The sequence below is a fragment of the Lactuca serriola genome, chromosome 1 (assembly GCF_051521515.1).
Source record: "Lactuca serriola cultivar US96UC23 chromosome 1, Lser_US96UC23_V15, whole genome shotgun sequence".
NCBI lineage: Eukaryota > Viridiplantae > Streptophyta > Magnoliopsida > Asterales > Asteraceae > Lactuca > Lactuca serriola.
In genome coordinates, this window is record NC_136408.1 from 34,079,740 (window position 1) to 34,106,530 (window position 26,791).

The 26,791-nt window shown below is 34.2% G+C and overlaps 1 protein-coding gene and 1 long non-coding RNA gene across 2 annotated transcripts; one reads left to right on the top strand and one right to left on the bottom strand.

The window, feature by feature from the left end:
• Positions 1 to 5,197: 5,197 nt before the first annotated feature.
• On the top strand, positions 5,198 to 6,060 carry LOC145053412 (uncharacterized). Its single transcript, XM_079001456.1, has 2 exons — positions 5,198 to 5,525; positions 5,597 to 6,060. Exons 1-2 carry the CDS (start codon positions 5,198 to 5,200, stop codon positions 6,058 to 6,060), a joined length of 792 nt encoding a protein of 263 aa, XP_078857582.1.
• An 8,766-nt stretch (positions 6,061 to 14,826) lies between these two features.
• On the bottom strand, positions 14,827 to 16,156 carry LOC145068007 (uncharacterized). Its single transcript, XR_013688917.1, has 4 exons — positions 15,811 to 16,156; positions 15,644 to 15,697; positions 15,215 to 15,304; positions 14,827 to 15,156 (listed from the first exon to the last, which is right to left on the bottom strand). It is a non-coding gene; the product is annotated as an uncharacterized LOC145068007 (long non-coding RNA).
• Between the last annotated feature and the right edge of the window lie 10,635 nt (positions 16,157 to 26,791).

Here is a 26,791-nt window from a genome sequence, read left to right on the forward strand (position 1 = left end):
AAGCATAAAAGAAGTTTTGTAAAACCTTTGAAAAGTTTAATACTAAGAAACGATGACTTGATGTCAGTTTGTAAAATGATTTGAAAGTATTTTGATTGATAAGACAGTTTAAGTATAAGGAAGACCTTTGTTTGAAATTCAGTTGTAAAAGAGTTTAAAAGGAAACATACAGTATGTAAGACAATTTAATAAAGAGTTTTAAACATATAAAAACGTTTAAGAAAGTCATTTGAAGAAATCTATCTGGTAAAATAGTTAATGTATAGTAAATCCATATGCATGCTAGTTATTAATCAAATGTGATTAATATAATAACTAAACATGATTCAACTTGTATTCCCCCCCCCCCCCCCATAAAGCATTTATAAATATTTACAAAATATTTAAAAGGTTAATTAAGGGGTATGAACTCACCTGATGTGGGTGATTCAAACGGGTATGCGTGTAAGGATGAGAAGTTCCACGAATGATGTCCCGAGACACAATAAATCCTAAATGACATATAAGGACACATATTGACATGAATATAGTGTTTATAAACAACTATATGAAAGGAAACGCCTTCCAGGACTCGGAAACACCTTGACCAAGTGTTGGAATCACATGTGATTCATCAAAAGGAAGTGAAATGGCATCTAAAGGTGTTTATGGTCATGAGACCAACTCCATTAGAGTTTACGGTCGTAAACCCATGAGTTTACGTCCATAAAATCATGGTACTCCTTCCATTTTGTGGTTTGATGTCCTAAAAGTCATAATGAAGCATCCTAACTTCAAGTCTAAGCCTTAGGAAGTGTTTGTGGCATCAATACACTCTTAAATGGAGTTTACGGCCCATGGACCACTTCTCCATGTGTTTGCAGCCGTAAACCCATATGGATGATGGTCTTTTGATGTTTTCAAGTACTTAGCACATCAAGGTAAAGGTCTAGGCTAGTTTCCAAGCATAAGGAAGGAATTTAGGGAAACTTTGCACCATAAAAGGGAGTTTACGGCCTTGGGTGATCCTTGGCCGTAACCTCCCATCCAATCCTTGTTTCTTGATGTTTTTGATACCTAAACATGTTAAATCTAGTACATAACAAGTTAGAACAAGAGTACTTACGATCTAGGAGCTTGAAGGGTCGGTTTTGGCCAAGAACACTAGTGTGTGTTCTTGGTGTTCTTGATGTTTCTTGAAGATCTAAGAAAACATGATTTTTGTGGATGAAATCATGAGAGCATGCTAGATTAAGTGGTGTATCAGCTAATAAAGGATGAATACTTACTAGTTTTGAAGATCTAGGGTGATTGTTGCTATGATAGTTGAGAGAGAATGAAGGAAAATTCGGCCAAGAACTGAAGAAATGAGAAGAAACGACCCAATACCCTATATATACTCTTGAGTTTACGGCCACATGAGTTTACAGCCGCAAACTCATGGTCTTGTGGCCGTGAACTCATTTAGATGGGGTTAGGGTTCGTTTTGCTACACTGTGGTTCTAGCGGGTACTTTCTAACACTTATTCCTTAAGTTTATTAGGCTCAAAACTCCTTAGAATGACATGTAACCAGGCTAGAACTTTGTACTAATGATTTTGACACTCAGTTGAGTTGATTGACTGGTCTTTTAAACATAAATTTTTTTCGGGTTGTCACACTTACAAATTAGATTTATCGAGCGAGCTCAGTCAGATCCACAACACTTTCCATGTCTCTCAGTTGCATGTTGGATAGCGAGGCAGTGGTTTCGTTGGATGATATTCAGGTCGATGAGTGCCTGAACTATATTGAGAGACTGGTGGCTATTTTGGAAACAAAGGTGAAGGTCATGCACAACAAGGAGATACCTTTGGTAAAAGTTCAATGGCAGCATCGAAGAGGCTCCGAGTGGACCTAGGAGCCGGACGCTGAGATGTGGGAGCATTATCCTAAGTTGTTCGCCGCAGCCGACTTCGAGGACAAAGTCTAGTTCAAGTGGAGGAGAATTGTAACATCCTAATGATGAGGTACTTATAATTTTGACCCTATAATTGAATTATATTGCATTTTGGTCATTAAGTTTAAGAAAAAGTGCAAAAAGGGCCCATAGTGGTATTTTGGTAAATTAGGACTTTGAACAGTACGATGTGCGTACGTGTGTACACTAAGGAGGTGTTTTTTTTCTCTACAAATCTGTGGGACGTCTTCTGTCTGCGCGGCGCAGACCACGCGCATACTTATAGGTTTGAAATGTGTTTGTTTTTCTGAAGTGCGCAGACATAAAAACGTCTACGTGAGGTCTTCATCACACAAATATGGGCCAACCTCTTCTAAAGTCTGCCAAGTGCCTTTGACCTAAAAAAACATGTGTTTCTTTTTGTTTCCGCCTCCATTCCCATCTTCATACACAGATAGCTCGACGACTCCATCTTCACTCCAGCAACCTTCGTCGACCGACCATCACCTCCGATATGTCGTCGCACCACCCGTCGCCACCCTCCTCTCCTGTCACATCTCCGGTCGCAGGCGTCACTTCTCGATTGCAGCGAACAGCAAGCGTCACTTCTCGATTGCAACGAACAGGTATGTCGTCGCCTCCTCTCTCTTTCAATTCAATTTCACTTCAACTTCTTGTTTGATTTGCATCCTTGTTTCCCCCAAAATATTAATTTTGTTGGGTGTTCCTTCATATTCAAATCTTGGAGGTGTATAATTTATCATATATTCTTGCTAAAATTGAATTGAAATTTATCATATACTACCTGTAAACAATTCCCAGCAAGTTGTCATTCTTGTTAAATCTTACCTGCAAGCTGTCTTCTTGTTTTTTCACACATGGGATCTATAATTTTCTTTGATTGGAAGCCAATATACAGAACTGCCAAGCAAAAGATAACATATTCTTTTGTTGATTGTGTATGTGTATATGATTGTTGATTGTGTATATGTATATGATTGTTAATTGTGTATGTATATATGATAGTGTATATGTATATGATTGTTGATTTGTGGATGATATAATTTGCCTAGAATGTGTTAAAATCAAAGTTTTTTCTTGAAATAATGATATTAGTTGTTGAAATCAAGTTTTTTCTTGATGAAAATTCTTATTTGCTGAATATGATAGTGTATATGTTTATGATTGTTGATTTGTGGATGATATAATTTGCCTAGAATGTGTTGAAATCAAGCTTTTTCTTGCAATAATGCTATGAAATAATGATGTTAGTTGTTGAAATCAAGTTTTGTCTTGATGAAAATTATTATTTGCTAAATATGATAGTGTATATGTATATGATTGTTGATTTGTGGATGATATAATTTGCCTAAAATGTGTTGAAATCAAGCTTTTTCTTGAAATAATGATGTTAGTTGTTGAAATCAAGTTTTTTCTTGATGAAAATTCTTATTTGTTGAAATTGTTGTTTGATTTTTTTTTTTTTGCTAAAATTGCTGATAGATTGTGCTGAATATGCTAAAAATACTTATTATTGTTTCAAATTGTTGTTGAATGTGCTAAAAATTGTTGTTGAAAATTGTTAGTTGTTAACTATTTATTGTGAATGCTATACTGGTTATTAGAAATGGGAGATAAACATCAATGGACCAATGAGCAATTAAAATGCTTAGTGGATACTTGTATTGAAGAAGTAGAGAGTGTTGGTAGAAAAAGATTGTGTTTGCAGAAAGATTCATGGATAAGGTTCTTAAGGAAAAATTTGGCGTTGAGTTGAGTAAAAAACAAATGAAAAATGCATATGACAATCTGAAAGCCAAATACACAGGATGGGTATATTTAAAAAACAAAACTGGTAATATATACAATTCCCAAACAAACACTTTTAACTTAACAGTCGAGGAGTGGGATGATTTTAAGAAGGTACAATCTCAAACAAACACTTTTAAACATTTACGTTTGAAGTTGCCAAATATTCTTACACTATTTTTTGTTATATTTGGGTTTAGGGGCATCCGAAGGCTGCTTCGTTGAAAACAATGCCATTGCCTTTTCCAGATCTTTTTGCTCGTCTTTTTGATGGAAATAGTGTCACTGGTAATTTTAGGAGTTACTCAACCCAATCATCTTCAGTAGCCGGAGCATCCTCTTGTCGTCTTCCACCACTTTAGATTACCGCCACCCCTTTTCTTGCATTAGATGATGATGGTGATGACACTTGTCATCATGCTAGTGAGACTTTTCATGAGCCACCACCTTCTGCTGCTTCACCATCCGGTTACCCCAACAAAAGGGCTAAACCCTCAACTCCTAAAGTTTCTAGTACCTCACCGTCTGCTTCTTCACCTGATGGAACTTCTATTACTGCTAACGATTTAGCATTTGAAATGAAAAAAACTATACAAAGTTTGACTAAAGGGTATACAATTCCTCAATGTTTAGAGAAATTAGAGGTGCTTCAGTTAGGCCCTACAGATCCTTTACGCTTTGTTGCATATCATATTTTTGGATGGACTATGAACACGAGAGAGATGTGGATGCATTTGCCCGATGTTCCCGAGATATTACGAGGATGGCTTGAAATGACGGGTACAAGTTTAGGAGTTTTGAAGGACAGAAAGATTGTCCGATGATTTTTATTGTGTTGAAACTATTTATTAGGTCCTTTTGCTTTTATTTGAACTATTTTGTTAGGTCTTTTTGCCTTTGTTGAAACTATTTTTTGTTATTTTGCTACTTGGAATATGTTTTATCTAATGTGTTTTTGCTACATGTAATATGTTTTATCTAATGTGGTTTTGCTACTTGAAATATGATTTATGTAATGTTTTTTTTTGCTACTTGAAATATGATTAATGTAATGTTTTTTAAAGTTCTACTTTTTTTTATTTTAGGTTCATAAGGAATCACGATAAAAAGTTACTTCTCGTAATTCTTATGTACCTTTACATCCGTTATTTTTGGAAGAGGGGTGTGAAACGATTGCGGGATAATGATTCAGAAATGACAGGACATGAATATACATTGGAGTTATTACATCGTAATCGTTTACAATTTGTTGAAGTGTTACGCATGTCCTGCGACTAATTTGTACAACTATGTGCTCATTTTAGAGCACATTACTCATTAAAGGACAACAAACATGTATCGGTTGAGGAAAAGATGGCTATGTTTTTTATGATGATCGGCCGTAATCAACGTTACGTGATTATCAAGCGGAGATTTCAACACTCGAAGCAAACAATTCATAAATTTTTTTATGAAGTGTTGGAAAAAATAATGCTTTTCGCACAAGATGTTATAGTACCAACTTCTTTTAATCTGAATCCAAACATTCCAGGACATAATAGGAGGCTACGACGGGTTTTCAAAGGAGCGGTTGGTGCACTTGATGGCACTTTGATACATGTTGTTGTCCCTACTAAAAAACAAGACTTATATAGAAGTAGGGGAAAGGGAGATTGCTACCAAAATTTATTGGCAATTTGTGACTTCAATAGAATTTTTACATTTGTTGTGGCCGGGTGGGAAGGGGTAGCGCATGACTCTAGAATTTTATCAGAAGCAGTAGCCGATCCACAAGCTTCATTCCCGTTTCCACCACCAGGTAAATTTTTGTTTTTTTATAAATTTTTTATCTTAGTTTTAAAATTTATTAGTGTTTTGCATTTTTTACAGACAAATATTATCTTTGTGATGCCGCGTATACACACACTCGAGGATTTATGGCCCCTTATCATAATGTGAGGTATTGGCTTGGAGATTTTCGTAAAAGACGTGCATTGACCAATAAAGAAAAATTTAACCATGGACATGCAAAAATACGGAATGTCATTGAGCGTGATTTTGGTGTATTGAAAGCACGTTTCCCTATATTGAATACGATGGCACCATTCCCATTTGTGACACAAAGAAACATTGTCATGGCATGTTTTGCGCTTCATAATTTTATAAGGAGAGAAGGACTGAGTGATGAGTATTTCGCACGATACGATGAACCCAATGTCTCGTTCCGAAATAACAATGTGACCTTTAATGATGATGAAGATGAGATTCCAACAAATGGTACTGCAGCGGACCGTGAATATATGACACGGTTACGAGATGAAATTGTTGATCAGTTGATGCACAATATAGATTGAATTGTTTTAAATGAATTGTTATTACAAAACCAAATTTTTACAATTGTGTGACTAATTTTATTGCATGAGTTTTATTTCCAATGTTATATGACTACTTTTATTAAAATTTTGGTGTTGAGAAAGCTTTTTAAGTTTGTAAAATCATTTTATTTAAAATTCAGTTTATTTCAGCACCCTACAGACGTTAAAAAACAAACAGTCTTCTTATTGCAGACTGCAGACGTTTGGTCCACCTCTTCTGCTGCAGAGGCTTGCAGATGTGGTCCGCAGACTGCAGATGTTTTGGCTTCAAAAAAACAAATAGCACCTAAGCGTACTAGGGCACGCCTTAGTACGTTGGGAGTACACCTTGTATGTAGGGCGTACGTGGAAATCATACAAACCTAATTTTTAGGGTTTTGGCTCATATATAAGCATCATTAAGGTTTCATATCTTCTTCTTACCCAGCCTCCTTCTGTGACATAGAGCCCTAAGCAACCCTAAGAGCAAGAGAGAAATTTTGGAACCTTTAAGAGAGTTTTGAAGAAAGAAGAAAGTGATGAGAAGATCTTGGAGTTCAGAGAACTTTGGCTCTGAGATTTCTACCTTGTTTGCAACCTCTTGAAGGTATAAAGCTTGCAGCTTTACCACTCCATCTTGTAGATCAAGATTCTTACTCTTTTAAGTCACTTTTGGGTCCCAAAATGGTGATTCTTGAGCATGAACTGTTCTTGACCCAATAAGTCGTCCTTTAAGACCTTAGGAAGGGTCTTGAATCATCAATATGGGGTCTTAATGGTTGGTTTTTCTCCATGCACTCTCTAGAAGGCCTTAATGTATTAAGACCTTAAGTTAAACACTTTATGGACATGCAATGCCATAAAGTTTGAAATTTTATGACTCTTGAGGATGATTTAGCCTTGCATCTGAGAATGGGATGTAAGAGCTTAAGGCAATAAGCTCTTAATGAGAGTTTGGGAAGGTTGGGCATACACCCGGCGTAATCTGAGTACGCAACGCGTACGTGGTCAACCTCCCCGATGGTGGTCAGAGCTTGAGTACGCCCAACGTACGTGTTCTTTGTCGACTCGGCCGAGTTGACTTAACTGAGTTGACTCAGTTGATTTATGGATTTTGACCAGTTTGACTTTGACTTTGAGTTTGAATTTGACTTTGACCACTGGTTATTTTGGGTAATTTGAACGGTACTTGAGAAATTGGTCATTTGGGTGGATAGGTGACAGTTAGAGCTGAGATTCGGAGTCGAGACCTCATCAGCTTTTGTCCAGACTGTGAGGTGAGTTTTCCTCACTGTACTTATGGGTCTAAGGCACCAAGGCTGGCCCAGTGGATTAGATATCATGTTATGTGATAGTATGTAGGATGATGTTATGCTTAGTGATCTATAGATCTGTCTGATTGTCTGTTGAATGATTATATGTTTATCTGTTATATGTGAGCATATTTTGGTTGGTGGTTCATGATTTACTGTTATGTGTGTGGGTCAACAGACTAGGGGAATTCCATCCCGATGGTTTATTGGGACCAAGGGTATTCCATCCTGAGTATAACTGGACCCGTTGTATATTGGTATTCCAACTCGATGGTTGACTAGACCCATTGTATATTGGCATTCTACCTACGGTATTCCATCCCAAGGATGACTAGACCTAGAGGGTGGTTAGGCCTAGGGTATTCCAACCTGATGGTTGATTAGACTCGACATGTTGTTGTATATGTTATATGTTTATGTGTTGGTACTTTGGGGAAACTCACTAAGCTTTTTCTTATGATTTTAGTTATTGTTTCAGGTACTTCTGATGATTGCGGGAAGGCGAAGGCATGACCATACACATCCTCTGTTTTATGTACTTTTGATCTATGGGATACTCTGATATGGAACAATACTTTGAAAACAATGCTTTTCTAAACATTCTATGATTTGTGGTTGTTTTAAAAAGTTCAAATTTGTTGTGATTTTTATGGATGTTACATGAATTTTGTTGCAATGTCATTATTTTTGCTCTATATCTAATCTTTTCTTCAGCTAGAACTAGACACTTTATATATGTACCATCTAAAGCTCATAAACAATTCTTAAACCATTTCCATCTTTGATCGGTAGAGTTATTGGGAACACGTTCGGGTTTCTTAAGCAAACGATTATGCAATCATATGGCTGCATTACAAACTTGACTAAAATGTCTACTAATTGTTTCTCCCGAACAACGAAAGTGACTTATGACGACACGATTCTTAACATTATGATCAAGAATATGTAGAAACATGGCATATTGTCCATCGATATCCATATTCCTACTTCGTTTTAGTCCTCCGAATATTTCAAGCATGACATAAATTTTTAAATCACGTTTGAGACATCCTAATTTTCTGATATAGACATGGTGTCAATTTCATAAATTATTTTATATAGCATTGGTATCGATCTATATTCGAAGATATTCGCTTAATATGTCGTTTATCTATATCGTTTTTGAACATCATTAACATGAGGAGTACATCAATATGCAAAACCACGTTCCACCATTTCAAAATCAATGAAGTTTGTCTTTGTCTACGATTGTATGTTAAACTGGGTCGAGACATTTTCCATGTTCATACAAATTCATATCATATTGAGAGTGTAATGTGATTTCCAACAAGTAGATATCACATAGAGAGTGTATGTAATTTTCAACAAGTAATGTAAACAACACAATTTTTTTCCAGAGATGTGCTGTTAAAAAGAAAAGAGATAACAAGAACATTAATTGATTTTCACAACAAGAAAGTAATTAGGATCGATTTTCGCAGCAAGAAAGTAATCAAGAACGATTTTCACAGAAAGAAAGTAATCATGCTCGATTTTCACAACAACAAAATAAACAGGAATCAATTTTCAAAAGTTTATTATTTTGATTCTCACATTCTCAGTCACATTCGATTGTCAAGAAAATTAACACATTTGATTTTCACAGCAAGGAAACAACCAGAAGTCAATGGGTTCAGCCAAAGATTCAGAGAGATAGAGAGAGGAGAGAACGAGAGGGACAGAGAACGAGATGAATAACTAACCTAGCATAATGAAGAAGACGAAGCCTAGGCTTGGTGTCCGTTGTGAAGAGAATGACGTGAAAATAGGCTTTGGTTTCTTGTGTCGATTTTGTTAAAAATAAAAGAGGAAAATGGTAATCTTTTATTTTCCTTGTTGCTAAGGAATTGATTCCATTAGGTAGTAGAAGGAATGTATTGTTTACAATTTGAGGGAAAGTTTTTCATTTATGAATCATTTTCTATCCGTTAAACTCCAATCAAACGCAGGAATTCGAGGGAATTAGAATCATTTTCCCTCGAATTCCATTTCAATTCTACCAACCAAACGTAGCCTAAAGCTTCAAGTCCTCGATATATGACACCTTACTGGTTTCTAAATTAAATATAGCTAACCCTTTTACTAGAGCTATGTTCTAAATTCACCCGATATAAGAAAATATGTTCACTTAAAAGGTCTTATACTTACTTTTTTAACCATATCATCATATTTCTAAATTCACTCAAATCCCGCCAACAAACTTCTTAAAATTACATACTTTAATACTTCTAAATAATTTCTTATATTAGAGACATTAATCCTTATAGGTGTATGTTTGTCTTCTTCTTCTTCTTCAACGATAAGATTTAATTTAACTCTTTCGATTTTTCATTGTCATGTTTTTTTACCTTCGATGGTTTTTTTAAATGTTTGTTTGTCTTTTTTAGAACTAAATAAAACAACAATACTAACAAAGATATTAGAAGTAATGAAATTAAAAAGCTACGCATCACAAAACAAAATCATCTATGCAATTTGGTTTAAAACATCCGCGAGCAACATAATTAATTTTACGATCATTCACGAGTAACGTAGAAGTTATTAAAAATATGTAAAATAATAGAACGTAAATAGAAATAATATTTAGGTGTGTTTATATAAATTAACTAGGTGTAAACTCGTATATTATACAGGTTGATGAAAAAAAAAATAGAATATTAACATGTAAATAATAAGTATTTTTTAAAATAAAATTTTGAAATAAGAAACGAAGAAACATATTAAATTAGTATAATATTTATTACATTTGATACTTTATAGATATATAAGTATAAGTATTATATGATTTTTTTAATTTTAAAAATTGAAAAAAAAAACCACGAATTAACATGTGGTTATTATTTACCCAAAAAATATCACAAAATAATAAGTATCAAAACTCATTAGAGATTGATATGTGGCTAAATTATCTTTATTATTTATTAGGTGTAAGATTCATGTATTAAATGTGTTAATTAAAAAAATTAAATATAACGGTCTAAATATACAAGAACTTTAGATTTATAAAAAATAAGAAAATAGTAAATTATTAAAATTGATTTTTTTGTTATATTTTAAATTTAAGTAAATAAACTAATAAACTTTAATTCGAGAATTTTGAAATTAGGATGTAAGTCCGTTAATAAAATTGAAATTTATGAAAATAGAAAAAACCATAAAATGATATGTGTAAAAATAAATTAATTCAAAATAACCATAAAATAAAATTTGACAATTTGAATGAGAGTTTGATATATGACAAAATAAAATATTCATTTATTAAAGTAAATTAATAATAATCGATCTTAACAACTACATACTTATTATCCTCGGTATAAATGGTGTCACCATTTCACCTTTATTATTTACTTTTTCTAATGAAATGCTGATTGTGAAACTAAAAGATTATGCGATAAGTTGTTCCATCAATGGTCTATAAATATTCAAAAGATTTAATCTACATCGAGAACTCGAAAAGTATAATTATCGAGTATCTAATATCAGTTAGGTATAAATCATGTTCGTGAAATAAGTGAATATTGCGACCATTTATTGCGCTAGTTTTATTGTGAAACATATAATCGCCTATTCGTGGACTTATATTTGCGGTCTTAGAGCATCTCCAACCCACTCTCATTCTCTATTTTTCTCTCATTCTTCTCCAACCCTCCCTCATTTATTCCCTCATTTTGGGGGATATGAAGAGTATTACACCAAATATGGTGTTATGCTATTCATTTCTTCCAAAATAGGGATGGACTTTGCATTGTCAATTTTAGTCGCTTTGTTATATATTTATACATTTTCAGTTCATTTTTACCTACTAATTATAATTTAAATATAATATTTAATACTTATAATATTTTGTCATATACTAAATTGTATTAATTAATTATAAATATAAAGTTTGTTTTTTGTTCATCAAATTCATATAAAAATTTAAATACATATTGACATTTTAAAAAACGATAACGTATTTTATAAAAACTTATAATTAAAATATATATTACAAACATGATAACATATGCTATTAAACATGTAGTTAACCTATATATTACAATAATAATCTAATAGAAACCAACAAGTGACAATACTATTATTTATTTATTTAATATTTATTTAAAAGTGTGTATAATATTTATTTATAAGTTTATTATAAATATAATCTTTTGTATTTAATATTAATGTAATGAAAAAAATATAGATTATATATTTGTTAAAACTAAATTAGTAGAGGGGTGTGTTTGACAATCTATGTAAGTTGGAATAATAAAATATACTATGAATATACTTTTTGAGGGTAACAATGGGTAAAAAATGGAGTAGGGTTGAAGATGAAACACTATTTGCCCCATTTTTTACTTCATTTTTTAGGGAAAAAAATGAAGATGGGTTGGAGATGGTCTTAATGGTTGTTTTATATAAAAGTTCAAAAATATAGCTTTAGGTATATTTCGTATTTGAATATTATTTTTGGAAATAACTATATTCTAATTAGATCGTAATATATAACATTTTGAATTATATAACACATTGGTTCGTAATATATAACACATTAAAAATATTTTTATCGTTAAATGAGTTAGACAAAATTACATAAATAGTTATTGTGGTTAGCAAATGATACAAACTGAGGGGTTTTTTTATTTTTTTATTTATATTTATTTATATTTTTTTATAGCAAATATGATTTTTGTGGTATTCAAAACTTGCACGAATGATCTTTTTTGCTCACATCATTATTTTTATCCATTAATATGAGGGTAATTTGATATTTTCAGGTTTAACATTGACTGAATTGTGACCATGGGTAAACTATATGGACAATTTATGTAATTTTGTCTATATTTTATTTTTTGAGTTCATGATTTGCCACCTCTTTAGTTTTTAAAATGTCATTTTGATCCATCCATTTTGAACTTTATAAAATGTTCATTTCACCCTTCATTTTCTAAACTTTCGTGTTTATCTTCGTAGTATATATACTTTGATTTCCTTTAAAAAATATGTTCGTTAACCTAACTTTTTTTTACTTGATTATTTTTATGTATGTGTCGGTATAAATTCAAGTTGGTCAACCTTTCAACGTATATTTAGAACTTTCGTACATTAAAGTATACTTACATGCATCACAACCCCTTCATCTGGCGACTCCAAAAGCACCGACTTACGACCACCTTACTTCCTTATATCACCGCTAAACCCCTATTGTTATGCTTCTCCCCCTACCACTGCTAAAACCTCCTGGTATCTTCATTTTCTCCGCCTACCCTCTAATGTTTTCTCATAGTTAATACACCACCAAGCTGCCACCATTGCCTGACCCCCGTCCCCTACAACATGAGAATGCCAAATTCTGTTCTTGATTATTACTTAAGTTAGGCTACATAAACATTTTGTTTTGATTTAGTTTAGGTATTTCAATTTAATTTTGATTTAGGGTTCAAGTGATGGTGAAAGATAGTTTTAGGTAGTAGTGGTGTTGTGGTGACAATGATCGTGTTAATGTCAAAGTCGATAGTAGTAAGTAGAGTCAGTGGTAACTTCAAGATTGAGGACAGGGGATATGGATTTCAATTTGGTGGTGATGATAGTATTGGTTTAATTTTTTTAGGCCATGTTTTTTATTGTAAAAAAATTATAATACCACAAATTTTAAACAAAAATTTTCAGTTTTAAATCTTCAAAATATTGTTCATAAACCAAGTCATCAAAAAAATAAGTGTCAAATACAAATCATCATCATAAAATATCAGAGTATCACAGACTGCCCCTAGTAACAAAATCTCTCAGCAGGTGTATACAATCAGACATTCGCCTTCCCGCGGTCCTCAGAAGTACCTTAAACACATATATCAACAACTGTAAGCACGAAGCTTGGTGAGTTCCCCAAAATACCACATACAAAACAACATAAATAAATAACTATGACTTATCAGCAACCCTAGGGACTATCAGCAGTCCCAGTGGGCAACAACACACCCTATGGGTTATCAGTAACTTGGAGACTATCCGCAATCTCAATCATACATAAACAACATAATAAATAATAGTAGACCCAGTTGGTCATCACAAATACAACTATTCTACCACATAGGTAAGTGTTGGATTAGATGTCTAAGCCCATAACTATAATTGGTATGTACTTAATTTGATAGTAGCATGGTCCTTTTGGGTTGCCTTCACCCTAGCAACTTGACCTGATGACTTTTGGAGAGAGAGGTTGAATTTATTATTTGGAATAATAAATTGATTTATTAATGTATCATGAAAATAATATATTAATTATAAATCCTGTTATTTAATTAGTATTTAATCAAAAATTAAATTAGAATTAATTTTGGGATTAAAGGAACTGGTTAAAGGAACATGAGATGTTTTGCAAATCATTGATAGTTGTGCAATTGGGCTACTAGAATCCTTAGAATGCAGTGGACGAAAACTATAGCGAGGCCCTATAGATTTCGTACAAGGCTCCCTAATAACGGTCCATGGGTTGCTTAAGCCTTAAGCAGGAAATTAGGGTTTCCTCCAGCAAACCCTAGCAGCCCGCAACTATATAAAGACCCCACCTGTTAGCATTTTCGGCCACTTCTTGCTTTCTACAAACCCTAGCCGAAATTCTGAAGAATTCTCTCCTCTCTCCTCTCATCCTTTTGCTAGTGGTGTTTGTGAACCATTAGAGGTGCAACATTTAAGGCACTAAGCTTCCAAGTGTCAAGGATCTACAAGGTGTTCTTGTTATTACTACATAATAAGTAAGGTAAACATAATGGTGGTCATTAAACTGAATATGATTCTCCTTTGCCAATGCGAAATCCGTCACCATGCCCTCCATGTAATTATTTATGACTTCATAATGCATTTTTTTCACTTGAGTTTGTCAAACAGTTTAGGTGAAACCTGCAACCAACAACCAAAACTGTCTCAGCAGAAACAGTATGGGAGTTCCAATTTCAATGCAGATTGGGCTTTTTTTTTATGGGCAATGAGCTTTTATATAGTCTTAGGAATATGTTGATGTAGAATGGCATGTAAAGAAAGTATGAAAAATAAAGCACCTGATACTTTCTTCTTGCTCATACGTTGGTGTATTTGGGGAACTCATAAAACTATCACTGAATCTTGTGGCTGACTATTGGTCTGCTTTCACGTGTTAGGAAAGAAATTGTAATTATATATATACCGTTAATAAAAAGAAATTTAATTATAAAATACAAAGGGTGAAGTTATTCAATTTTCATTATTAATCTTCATCTAAATTAAATGTCAACTAAACATAGTGACAGATTATAATTCTTATAAATTCAATTATCTATTAAGCACACATATACTTAGAAAACCAAAACCTTAAATTCATCCAAAATATATAACTTGCGAAAGTATGTGAACAACAGAACCGATTAATCCCATAATTGAAATCAACAAACCATAAGATTAAAAAATATTAAGGGACAATCATCAAATTAGAAAATATTAAGCTATAGAGAGATACTTAAGTTGCAGACATCATCTCTATCCATTGACGATCAGATAAACAGGCGACATACATCATTTGTACATTCCAAAAAAATAATAATAATAGCGCTTAGATAATCAAACCAACTCAAAATTAGTGGGATGTGAGATATCCAAAAACTAAAATGATAATATGAGATTCAAAAAGAACCATAGTTGTTTGACTTCAAATCGCTATAAACTTGAATCAATGGTCTTCAAATCTCCGATTTCAAGAAACCAACCACCAACTTATGTTTGTAGAGATCTGAAAGAAAAGGTTATTAAAGAAACAAAGGAATGAGTTGAAAATAACAGGGTATTACCTCTGATATGGAAATCTTAGCGAATGTTGCAACCATTTGTCAGTTGAAGTTTGTTTCTCAATTTCTCATGGTGGTGAGGAACCCAACAATCTATTTTAATATTGCAAAGAAACTATAAATCATCAATTAAACATTTTAAGCTAATTTTGGAAGGATGAAGAAGATGCAAATGAAATCTAGATTCAGTAAAAGATTTAATTTGTGATTTTATTTTATTTTATTTGTAGACTAATAGATCCACCCTAATGAAATGTTAAGGAAAAGGAAACAATGCCGGTCTTAAGTTTTACATTCCATCTGCTTCTAATAACCCCTTAGTTGGTGCACAGATCAGTCATCGTCCTCATCCATCAAGGTTTTACAACCGACAACTTTGAAAACAGGTGACAACTAAAGTTGCAGCGAGATGAAAAAAAAAAATAAGCTTACCGATTCTTTCAGTAATTTCATCAAGCGGTTGGTGTGCATCTTCGAACCTGCCAACTTTGAACAAAAAAAGTATCTAATAAGGGACACATTAGTTTCTTTTTCATACAGCAGGTGTCTCCAAAATTGGAATAGGGAATATGAAATTCGGTTGAATAGGAAAGGCCTACCAACATTTTTGTCATAGGAGTGATGAATAAGAGAAAGCAACGGTCGTTTTCCAGCACACGACATCACAGTAACACAGTTGCACCAAGGTTCAGTTGGTGTGCGGTGATGACTGATAAATGAAGAGGACGCGAAGAAATCACGTTATTGAAAGCTTATGTGAAAGCTTAACCTGATGGCGAGAATTGGAGGAAACGATGAAGGTGTCGTCGTAGAGGAAGGAACCATAAAGCCCTAAAAAAACCATGAAGCAATGTTTTGAAAATTGGACCGGACATCGAACCGGTCGTCATAGCGGTTCGATGGTTCAACTGGTCTAACCGGTTGAACCGGTCCCAAAAACCCGACGAACCGTTTGTGTGTGTGTGTGTGTGTATATATATATATATATATATATATATATATATATATATATATATATATATATATATATATATAGGGAAAAGTGAATATACCCTTAAGGATATATATAGGGAAAAGTGAATATACCCTTAAGGATATATATAGGGAAAAGTGAATATACCCTTAAGGGTATATAAGCTTAGGTACCCAAACACATTATAATACGTCATTTTGTTTGATATATTCATTATAATGTTTTTAAACTTCAACCCCTAACTTGATTTATTTTCAACATTTTCCAATTTTCACTATTATCTTTCTCCTACATCATATCTTTTTACCGAACACCTACTAATCTATATATATTGTAGTTGAAAATGAAAAATATGTAAGAGGAAGATAAATGTGCAATTTATAAAAATCATGAAAGTATATCAAGTTAGAAGTTAAATTATAAGAACATTAGACAATTAGAATGTATTATATAATACAAAACGACGTAATATAGTGAGTTTGGGTACCTAAACTTATATACCCTTAAGGGTATATTCACTTTTCCCATATATATATATATATATATATATATATATATATATATATATATATATATATATATATATATATATATAGGTTAGGATCAAATATGAATTACAAATATTGTGTGAATATGTGACCAAATTGTAACCATTAGATGAGAAAAAATGAAGGGTTTTGATCCAAGGATACATGATATTATCATGTACTAGCATTTATTATATAATTTGACTTAATTAATTAAATAGAAAAATATAACATTTACTAAGAGAGAGAAATTTAAGATTATACATATTTTAGGCAACTAATTCAAACTAGTTAATAAAAATTAAATGAAATTTTGGATTTTATTCAACATATTCAAATTAAACAAGATTTTTAGGAATATAAATTTCATTCTGTGCGTCCAAAAAAAAATTCCAGTTTCAATTAAGACTTCCTTTTAGAATCAACATTATTAAAGAATAGGAATGCATATCTTGAAGAATAACGATTTGTATGAAAATAATTATTATTATTATTACAAATTACAAATGATATAGAGAACTTGAGACTTGTATATCATTTCATAAATCACGAACAGTCTTAAAAAATAAAACTAAATTGCATACATTCTCAAAATATGATACAAGTATATTTTGTAAGAATTAAAAAGAAACCGATGCTAAGAATATTGTTGAAAGAATAAAATACATTCTTGAAAAGGAATACGAAACATTCTTGAAAGGAATATGATATACTCTTAAAGATTAAATTGCATTCTGAAAGAATACAAATTATAAAAGAATAATTTTTTTGAAAGAATATATGCAAAAGTTGGTGTTGAATACAGTTTGTGTTTTGTCTGTGGTGTTGGCTTGTCGGTTGTTTCATTGTTCAAGCAAGAGGGTGTTGATGGTTATTTCTCCAATCGATATCGATTACCACATGCATCACCATCCTCTCCTTCCATCTACTTGCATAAAAACACCATTATCAATACTTCATCATTGCAAACCACCACCATCAACCATTGGTAATTCTTTAAGAGTCATAATTCATTCTTTAAGAATCAAAAGAGATTTCTTTTGTTTAATGATTTTTTGTTTTGTTCAACATCAATCTGCAAAAGTATTGAACATCAATTTATATAATATTTTTTTCTTTCATACTTACAAAAAATTGAAACAAGAATAAGAATCACAACTACTTTGAAACAAAAATAAGAATATTCTCCAAGAATATTGAGAAATAAACTTTTTTTATTGCTCATCACTAGTCATAATACTCGGTTATTTATCATAAAATTCAAAAAAATGTTAACAAATTAACCTTCTTTTATCAATATCAGAGTTATTTCTTTAATAATTTCGATTCTTTATAAACGTGTTGTTTAAAATGTAACAAACATGTAATTACATTCATTAGTTACACATTTTGTCCACATTTTTCTAATTGGGATAATTTGTTGAAAATGCTACTGTGATTATTAAAGCTTCTCAAAAACAAATGTTTTCAAACCACTAAAGAATATAAACTTTGACTTTTAAAGTCATTCATGTCATCTATAAAAAATGGAAATTGATAACATATTTGTTGTGGATTAGAGTTTAGATGTACATTTTCAAATTCATGTTATCATTCTAAACGAGGTTTGCTAATTTTATAAATTTATGAATAACTTCAAGAACAGATACTAAATTTGATAGTAAAAAAATAATGTGTTTCACCTCAAAAGTTCCACCAACAAATATAAAAAATGTATGAATAACCATTTTCTTTTCTGAAAATTCAACGTTGTGATAATTTGTAATTAAAATCATCCCTTATGACTTTAAATCTAAACCAACAAATATTAAAAGAAATATATGATAAAACTTGTGAATTTACATATGAATACTCATAATCTAACGTGGTTTACAATAGATTACCTTAATAATGAGACTTGACAAGCCAACAAAACCAATGGATAGAAGAACGACAATAATGATAGAGACTCCATCACCGTTATCGGAGGTTGTGGAAACAATTTGATTTGTGTTCTCACGTAAGCTTGCTTTTAATATAAAAAAACTCCATTATGATAAGTGGAAATTAGGCATATACTAGAATCATATGTTTGTCTCCCGTGAGAGACATTCAAACAAATCAAACAGGGGAGTGATTGAAATCTTTGGGTTCCGCCGGCGGGTTAGGGTTTTGGCGATAATGATGAACCTGGTAATGGGTTTCAGAGATGGTTTTATGTAGGATGAAGATGACGATGCGTTAATAAGGGTTTGAAACTGATAACCCTTTTTAAGGGGTTAATAATTGATTTAATATATTTCCATAATTAATTGTAGTTAAAGTTATTATTATTTCCTTATCAAACGATTGGTCCAGAATTGGTTATACACTCACACAATACTTATGGTTTATACATGAACCTAACTCTCTCTCTCTCTCTCTCTCTCTCTATATATATATATATATATATATATATATATATATATATATATATATATATATATATATATATATATATATAAGTTGTAAATAAAAAGCATTGATTCCCACATCGAAAGTTAGGAAGAAAGTATTTGGTTGTTGGCATTAAAAAATTAAAGGGTTAAGGCTTAACAGTGTCTCAATGAATCCCACATCGCTAGCCTATTCAAATTTGGAATAGCAAATGGTTCTATAAATGCGTTTTCAGAGCCGGTGTACCAAATCAATCCCAATACGGTTTCTTAAGTTTAAAACCAAAGTTGAGGATATATTATGAGCTTTCATATTTTTTATGAAAATTCAAAGTGATTTTTTTGCCAAAGTTAAATTTTAGTTAAAAGCACCGGTTTTAACCGGTTGAACCAGGCCAATTCAACCCGGTTTACATTAAAACCGCTGGTTTTTTACGGTCTAAGCTACAAACGGTTTTTGGGCTTTATAAAACCGGCCACAACACCGGCTCCCGGTTGAACCGGTCCGACCGGCCGGTCCGGTCCGGTTTTCAAAACAGTGCCAAGAAGAAATTAAAATCCTAAATATGGGAAAGACGGGGAAATAGGAGAAAGAGAAACATTGGTGGGTTTAGGGTTCGTTACTCATGCTTGACACTGACATAATCACCTCCGTTGCACAAAAGCCACACGGGACAGGTGAAAATTACCGGGTTCAAAAAAGACTTCGGGTCCAAAAGATTACAGACGGAGGTATATTAAAAGCTCCGTCGACTGACCTGCCCTGCATCGCCTCCACATCGGCACGTCCACATGACCGATTCCGGCGGCGTCACCAAATCCATTGCAGGCATTGAAGCGACCGTAGTAGAAGGAGCAAAGAGATGAAGAAATTAATAGAAAAAAGGGATGAAGATAATAGAAAGAAGGGATGAAGAGGTGGATTCTGTAACGACCAAAATTTCAAAACAATTAAAACTTTTCAAAAACCACCCATTTTAATAACGTTGTTACAAAAGGTTTTCAATACATTATTTAACAGAGTATTTTTCCCAGGTTCAAATCATAAAACACCAACGCGGGGAACGGTACGATCACGCCTTTGCCTTGCCACAGACTCCTGAGAACCTGAAAACATAAAACCACAACTATAAGCCCGAAAGCTTAGTGAGATACCCCCAAAAATACCAACCACAAATACGCCCTTCCAGGCCGCGACCTTCCGGTCCAAAACATATCGCCTTCCGGCCCATAACATATCGCCTTCCGGCCCGTATCATATTGCCTTCCGGCCCATAACATATCAGATCATAGAACAACCATACATATCGGGTCAAACCCCAGACCAAGCAACCATGCACATAACATATAATCATATAACAGATCACAGTCAGCAAATCGATCAACAGATCACATAACATATCATTACTCTAACCAAGATACCGGCCTAGCCGGTCACTAGCATAACATCACCCTACGAATCAGTCAACATACCAATTACACACATACGCCTTTCCAGGCCATGACCTTCCGGTCTACATCGCAATGCCTTCCGGCCCAAAACATGTAATGCCTTCTGGCCCACAACATATAATGCCTTCCGGCCCATATTCCGCAATATCTAAACAACAAACACTACTCGGATTTCCATCCGATAAAGGGTCGGCCTTGGTGCCGTAGACCCTGTCGATATAGTGAGGGTAACTCACCTCGAAACTGCCGATTGAACAGATAGCCCAAGCTGCTCCGATCACTGATACGATCTCCACCACCGGACAACCACCAATGCACTGAACTCAAACAATAATCAACAATTACCAAAATACCCCTGGAAACCACTGGTCAACCCTTGGTCAACGACAAGGTCAAAGTCAACCCCTGACTGACCCTACTCGCCGAGTCAACCCGATGACTCGCCGAGTTCCCATACTCAGAACTTCACTCAATCCGCGACCTAACTCGCCGAGTCATCCCTTAACTCACCGATTCTCGACTCAACCAGAGAATATCGGAACTCTTCGACAAGACTCGCCGAGTCCAAGAACAGACTCGCTGAGTCTATGGCTATCTTCAACCTACTCGCCGAGTTGTTCATACAACTCGCCGAGTTCTAGGCCATCTTCATCCAACTCGCCGAGTTGTTCTTCCAACTCGTCGAGTCCTAGCTCATCTTCAAGCAACTCGTCGAGTACACCCATGTGACTCGCCGAGTACCACCGGTCTGAATCCATACAGAAGCACTCCAAGCCATGCAATTGATCCAAGACATAGATCTAGCTTCCTACAACCCCTTCATCGCATAAAGTGGCAAACTTTACGTGAATCTAACGAGATCTAGGCTTTTTGCACTTTGGTTTAGGGTTTGGGACATGTAAGCTTCACTAAACACTCCAACACAGGAACTTTCATGCTCTCTGATTCTTCTCTATTCCAGATCTGAGGTAGCAACCTTAGATCTAACCTCTAGACTTCCAATTCCACCCATAGACAAGTTCCCACAAACCCCAAAATGAAGAAATAACATAACAATAGCCCAAGAACGAGATATTACCTCCAATGGACTCCCAATCTGCAATGCAATTTGATTCCAAGCAAAGCCCCTTGCTCCAAGCCTTCAATCTCTCAAAATTCCTTCAATAATTACTTCTCCAAGCTCCAATCCACTCAACAATGGTGCTTCTCCGCGATTTAGGGTTTTCTGGGGCTCAAGGGGGAATAAAGAGGCTTGAAGGAAAACATAATGTTCTTTATATAGGGCTCAACCCCGAGAATTAGGGTTTTCTCCACTCAGCGCCTACTCGCCGAGTCCTCCTTACCGACTCGCCGAGTCGGTTACTTAACACGCGTCCCAGCCGCGACTCTACTCGCCGAGTCCATCCATGGACTCGCCGAGTCACTCTTCCACAACTTACTCTTTTAGCCCTTCAACTCTACTCTTGATATTTCGGGATATTACAGATTCGGTGAATCCTTGGCGGTGGCCATATCAACAGAGAATGGGTGAGGAGGTGTGATGGGTTAAAGAAGGCGGTACAAGATAAGATGGAAAGGAAAAATGGGGCGCTTTTATAAAAAGAAAAACTTGAGTGGAACCAGTGTGGCCACAGTAGCAAATGAAGGAAAAAATGTGGCGGAAATGAGAAACGTGAAAGTTTCCTGTTCACCGTGTTTTTAAGGATTAATAGTATATATAATTAAGAAACCAATGAACTAATCTAAAGTTTTGAAATTTAAATCGGTTAGCAACAAAAAAGGGTTGCAGAGTTTTACAATGGACGTACATACCTATATTATAACAAAACTCACATCTTCTTTTTGTCGTTTTAATTTTTTTAAGTCATGTTTTTTATCGAAAAAAAACAGAATATACCATTGTTCATGATTTTTCATCATCTTTCCATAGAGATCCATATTGATATAAAAAAAAATTATTTTTTAAAAAACTCACTTTATTTATTTGTTTTTTGAAATGTTAAGGCCTATTTTTTTTATCAAAAACATTTAATAAATATATAAAAATTCATATTTTTTGGTACTCTTTAAACATAGATTCATATTGATGTAAAAAATAATAATAAAAAAACAAAATTTAAATAAAAATTCTCATTGTAAATCTGCCCAGATTCACATCATGAATCTGAGCAAATTCATAATGTGAATAATAGTAAGTCAAATTCAGATTGTGAATATTAAAATTGAAATATTTACGGTTTAGATTACAATATGAATCTAAATTAATCGAGTATTTTTTAACTGTTGTTGATGTTTATTAATAGAGAACAAAAAATAAGAATTTTTTGTATTATTGATTTTTTTTATAAAAATAAATTAAATATTGAAAAAGATAACAAAATAAAGTGGGTTTTTTCGAAAAATCATGAACAAAAAATCTTTATGGAAAAATAGCGAAAAATCATGAACAACGGTATGTTCTGTTTTTTAGATAAAAACGTGGATTAAAATAATTTAAAAGAAAAAAAGAGGTGAATTTTTTTTGGTAAAGAGATGAGTTTTATGGTATAATCCAATATATATGTGTCCGATGTATGAGTGTACATTTATTCCCTTGGCTGTTGATCACTTTAAATTTTGACGCTAACGATTTATTCATTAGTTCTTTGTTAATAATACTTATATATATATATATATATATATATATATATATATATATATATATATATATATATATATATATATATAAACAGGATAATGTGATGATTTTTTTTTTGGTGAGGACCCATGAGTACACCTTAAAAAAATTGAATTTAAAAAAAAATATAAATCATAAAATCGATCATAGTATTATATTGGAGGAAAAAAATTGGATAACTAAAATTGAATCATGGATCACTTTTATGATCTATGATATACTTTTTATGATCTATGATTAAATTTTAATGATCTAAAAAAAATTAAAATTTTTTCTCTACAATATAGCACTATGCTTGATTTTATGATTTGTATTTTTTTAAAGTGTTTTTAAGGTGTATGTAGCACCTGGTTCTTGGTACGCATTCTCTTCTTTAAAATTTTTCATTTTGGCCTTGGACTCGGCGAGTTGAAGGACCAACTCACCGAGTAGAAGCGGGATGAGACGCGGAGTTTAAGCTGTGGACTCGACGAGTCGAGTCCCGGACTCGGTGAGTAGACCCTGTCTGGACAAAAACCCTAATCCGAGGGTTTGCACCCTATTTAAACACCTTAACTCGGCCTCATTCGTCCCATTTGCTCCCAGAAGACCCCCATAGCAAACCCTAGCCGTTATTAAAGCAATCTAAGGCATTTGGAGTGATTTTGGTGCTTTTGTGATCCAAGGAAGGAAGGAAAAGCTTGAAGGATCAAGAGGAGGCTTGAGGGATCCGATTTTGAACATCATTTGCACTCTTCAGAAGGTATAACCTTTATACCTTGTTTGCTCTTTAGAAAGATCCCATTTTGCGGAGTTTTAGGGCTTTTCTAAGCCATTTTGGTCACCAACCATGTTTGCAAGCATGGTTGGGGGTTGATGTTTCAGATCTAGGTCCTTAGAGGGGTTACAAGGCAAAATGCCAGAAAGGAGTGGCTTTTGCACTCAAAGAAGGCCCCATGCATTGTAAGAGCTTGTTTTAGGACCTTTTGAGCTCAAAGTCCCATGCAAGCATGTAAAGGTTGTAACTTTACGTGCTATATCGATTGTAGAATCATAGATCTATCTTTTGATCAAGGGTTATACGTCAGAAATCGAAGATTCAGTGAGTGGTTGTGACCAACTCGACGAGTCCGTTCTTGGACTCGGAGAGTCCAAGGTTTTGTCCCATATCAGTTGAGGGTCATAAGGACCCAGTTGAGTGTGGAAAGGTTTTAAGAGTCCCGAGGAGTGGCCCAACGTTCTGGACTAAGTCATTGTTCTGGAAATTCATGGGACTCGGCGAGTCCAAGGTAATCTTCTTAAGGATGAAGATGAACTCGACGAGTTATTCATCAACTCGGCGAGTCGAGGACAGAACTTGTTCATCAGATGAAGGTGAACTCGACGAGTTGTTCATCAACTCGGCGAGTCAGATGAGTTTTCATGTGATGTTCATATGAGAGAAGAACTCGTCGAGTTGACGGCCCAACTCGACAAGTGGGGTCATGGATAAGGACGAGTAAAGGGATAGGGACTCGGCGAGTTGGCGAGCCAACTCGGTGAGTCAGGTTAACTGGAAGTTGACTTTGACTTTGACTTGGTCGGGGGTAAAATGGTCATTTTACCCTAAGAACAGTTAGCAGTGTACGACTAAGTGTTTTGTGGGAATTATAGCCGGAGGGTTTCCGGAGCAGCAGCGGCAGCAGTCAGAGGATTCCCGCACAGTTCAGTAGCTACTGCGAGGTGAGTTACCTTCCAGTAGCAGTGGGTCTACGGCCATAATGTCGGCCCACCGGTAGGAGTTGTATGTTAGATGATTGTCTTTGTGATATCATCTAGGTTTGCTACTACCTGATATGTTATATGCTGGCATGATATGTTATATGTGATAGTAGTAGAGTTCGGTTGTTAGGACCGAAGGGTAGGTCAGACACCCCAGATATGTCTGACAGTATGTGATGATATGTTTATATGCTGGCATGATATGTTATATGTGATAGTGGTAGTAGGAGGGGAATAGTCCCCAAGTTCGGTTGTTAGGACCGAAGGGTAGTTCGGACACCCCAAATATGTCTGATAATATGTGTACGTTATGATATATGTGATAGTAGCAGTAGGGGTGGAATAGTCCATGAGGGTCGGTTGTTAGGACCGAGGGGCAGGTCAGCACCCCAGAACGGCTTGACACGGGCAGGTCGGCACCCTAGAATGGCTTGACATGTGTAGGACGACACCCCAGAATGGCCGCATGGGTAGGTCGGCACCCCAGAACGGCCGTATGGGTAGGTCGGCACCCCAGAATGCCCGTACCGGGTAGGTCGGGCACCCCAGAATTGTCCGACAGTATGTATGTTATGTGATTGTATGGTATGTGGTACGATGGGGGAACTCACTAAGCTTCGTGCTTACAGTTTATAGTTTTTTGTTTCAGGTACCTCTTCAGCTAAGGGGAAGGAGCTGGCGCGGTAGCGGCACATCATACACACACATTGTTTTCCGCACTATTCTGGGATTTATACTCTGACATTATTATGTTTTTACGATTCGGTTTTCAGACACGAGACATGTTTTTATGAAATGATATGGTCGGTTGATATTATGTTATAAATATTTTGCAAATCACTTAATCAAAAATGAAATTTTTGGACTTGAAAAATTGGGTCGTTACAGTGTACTAACGAGTCATCACCGAAAAAATAGTCATCATCGGAACCGGACAATATATATATATATATATATATATATATATATATATATATATATATATATATATATATATATATATATATATATATATATAACATTAGTATTTTAATCATCTGAGACATATTTAACGGAATGGAATTGATAATAAGGCCATCCGGTATGGTTGCAACGGACGGGTTCGTGGTCTAAAGGGCCACAAACCACGACCGTGCAAAACCATCCTGATGGTCCGTGGTAGTTCGTTGTAGTGGGGATTCATGGTCGGGACAACGAATGGAAACAAACAATCTAATTGGTTGTTGAGTAACGACCATATTTAGGGACTAAAATCTTTTTATTATTTTTTATTTTTTATTTTTAATTTTAACTTTCAAGCAACATTAAACATCTTCTATAAATAACTCGTATTCATTCATTTTACTCATACAATTCTTTTCTCTTCTTCTCACAATCACACATTTCTTTTGCTTGATTAATTCAAAACCAATGGCTCCTAAAATGATGAATTGGTCAGAAAATAAAGGAGATAACTTAGCATTAGCATGAGTAGCTGTTTCAGAAGACCCAGAAATACCTCCTAATTTTTGGGTAAAAGTTTTAAACGTTTTCCATAATTTAATGGGCTGCCAAAGTCGTAATTTTGATGAAATATGTTCGAAGTTTCGCAACATGAGGGTTAAATGTCTTGAATTCAATGAGATTTATTACTTTGTTATAAACAACGTAGACGACGACGATCCGTTTGCTATGGTCATGCACCAATATGAAGACACGAAACACATGCCGTTTAAACACGTCAAAGTTTGACGAAAATTGAAAGAGTCCTTAAATTTTAGTCATTAATAATAAGGGTTAAAAACTAGTTTAAGTTGT

Bases quoted from the DNA above. Each gene is read 5' to 3' on its own strand.
- LOC145053412 (XM_079001456.1), top strand. From the start codon at position 5,198: ATGCTTTTCGCACAAGATGTTATAGTACCAACTTCTTTTAATCTGAAT. The intron at 5,526-5,596 runs GTAAATTTTTGT...CATTTTTTACAG, and splicing joins ATTCCCGTTTCCACCACCAG to ACAAATATTATCTTTGTGAT.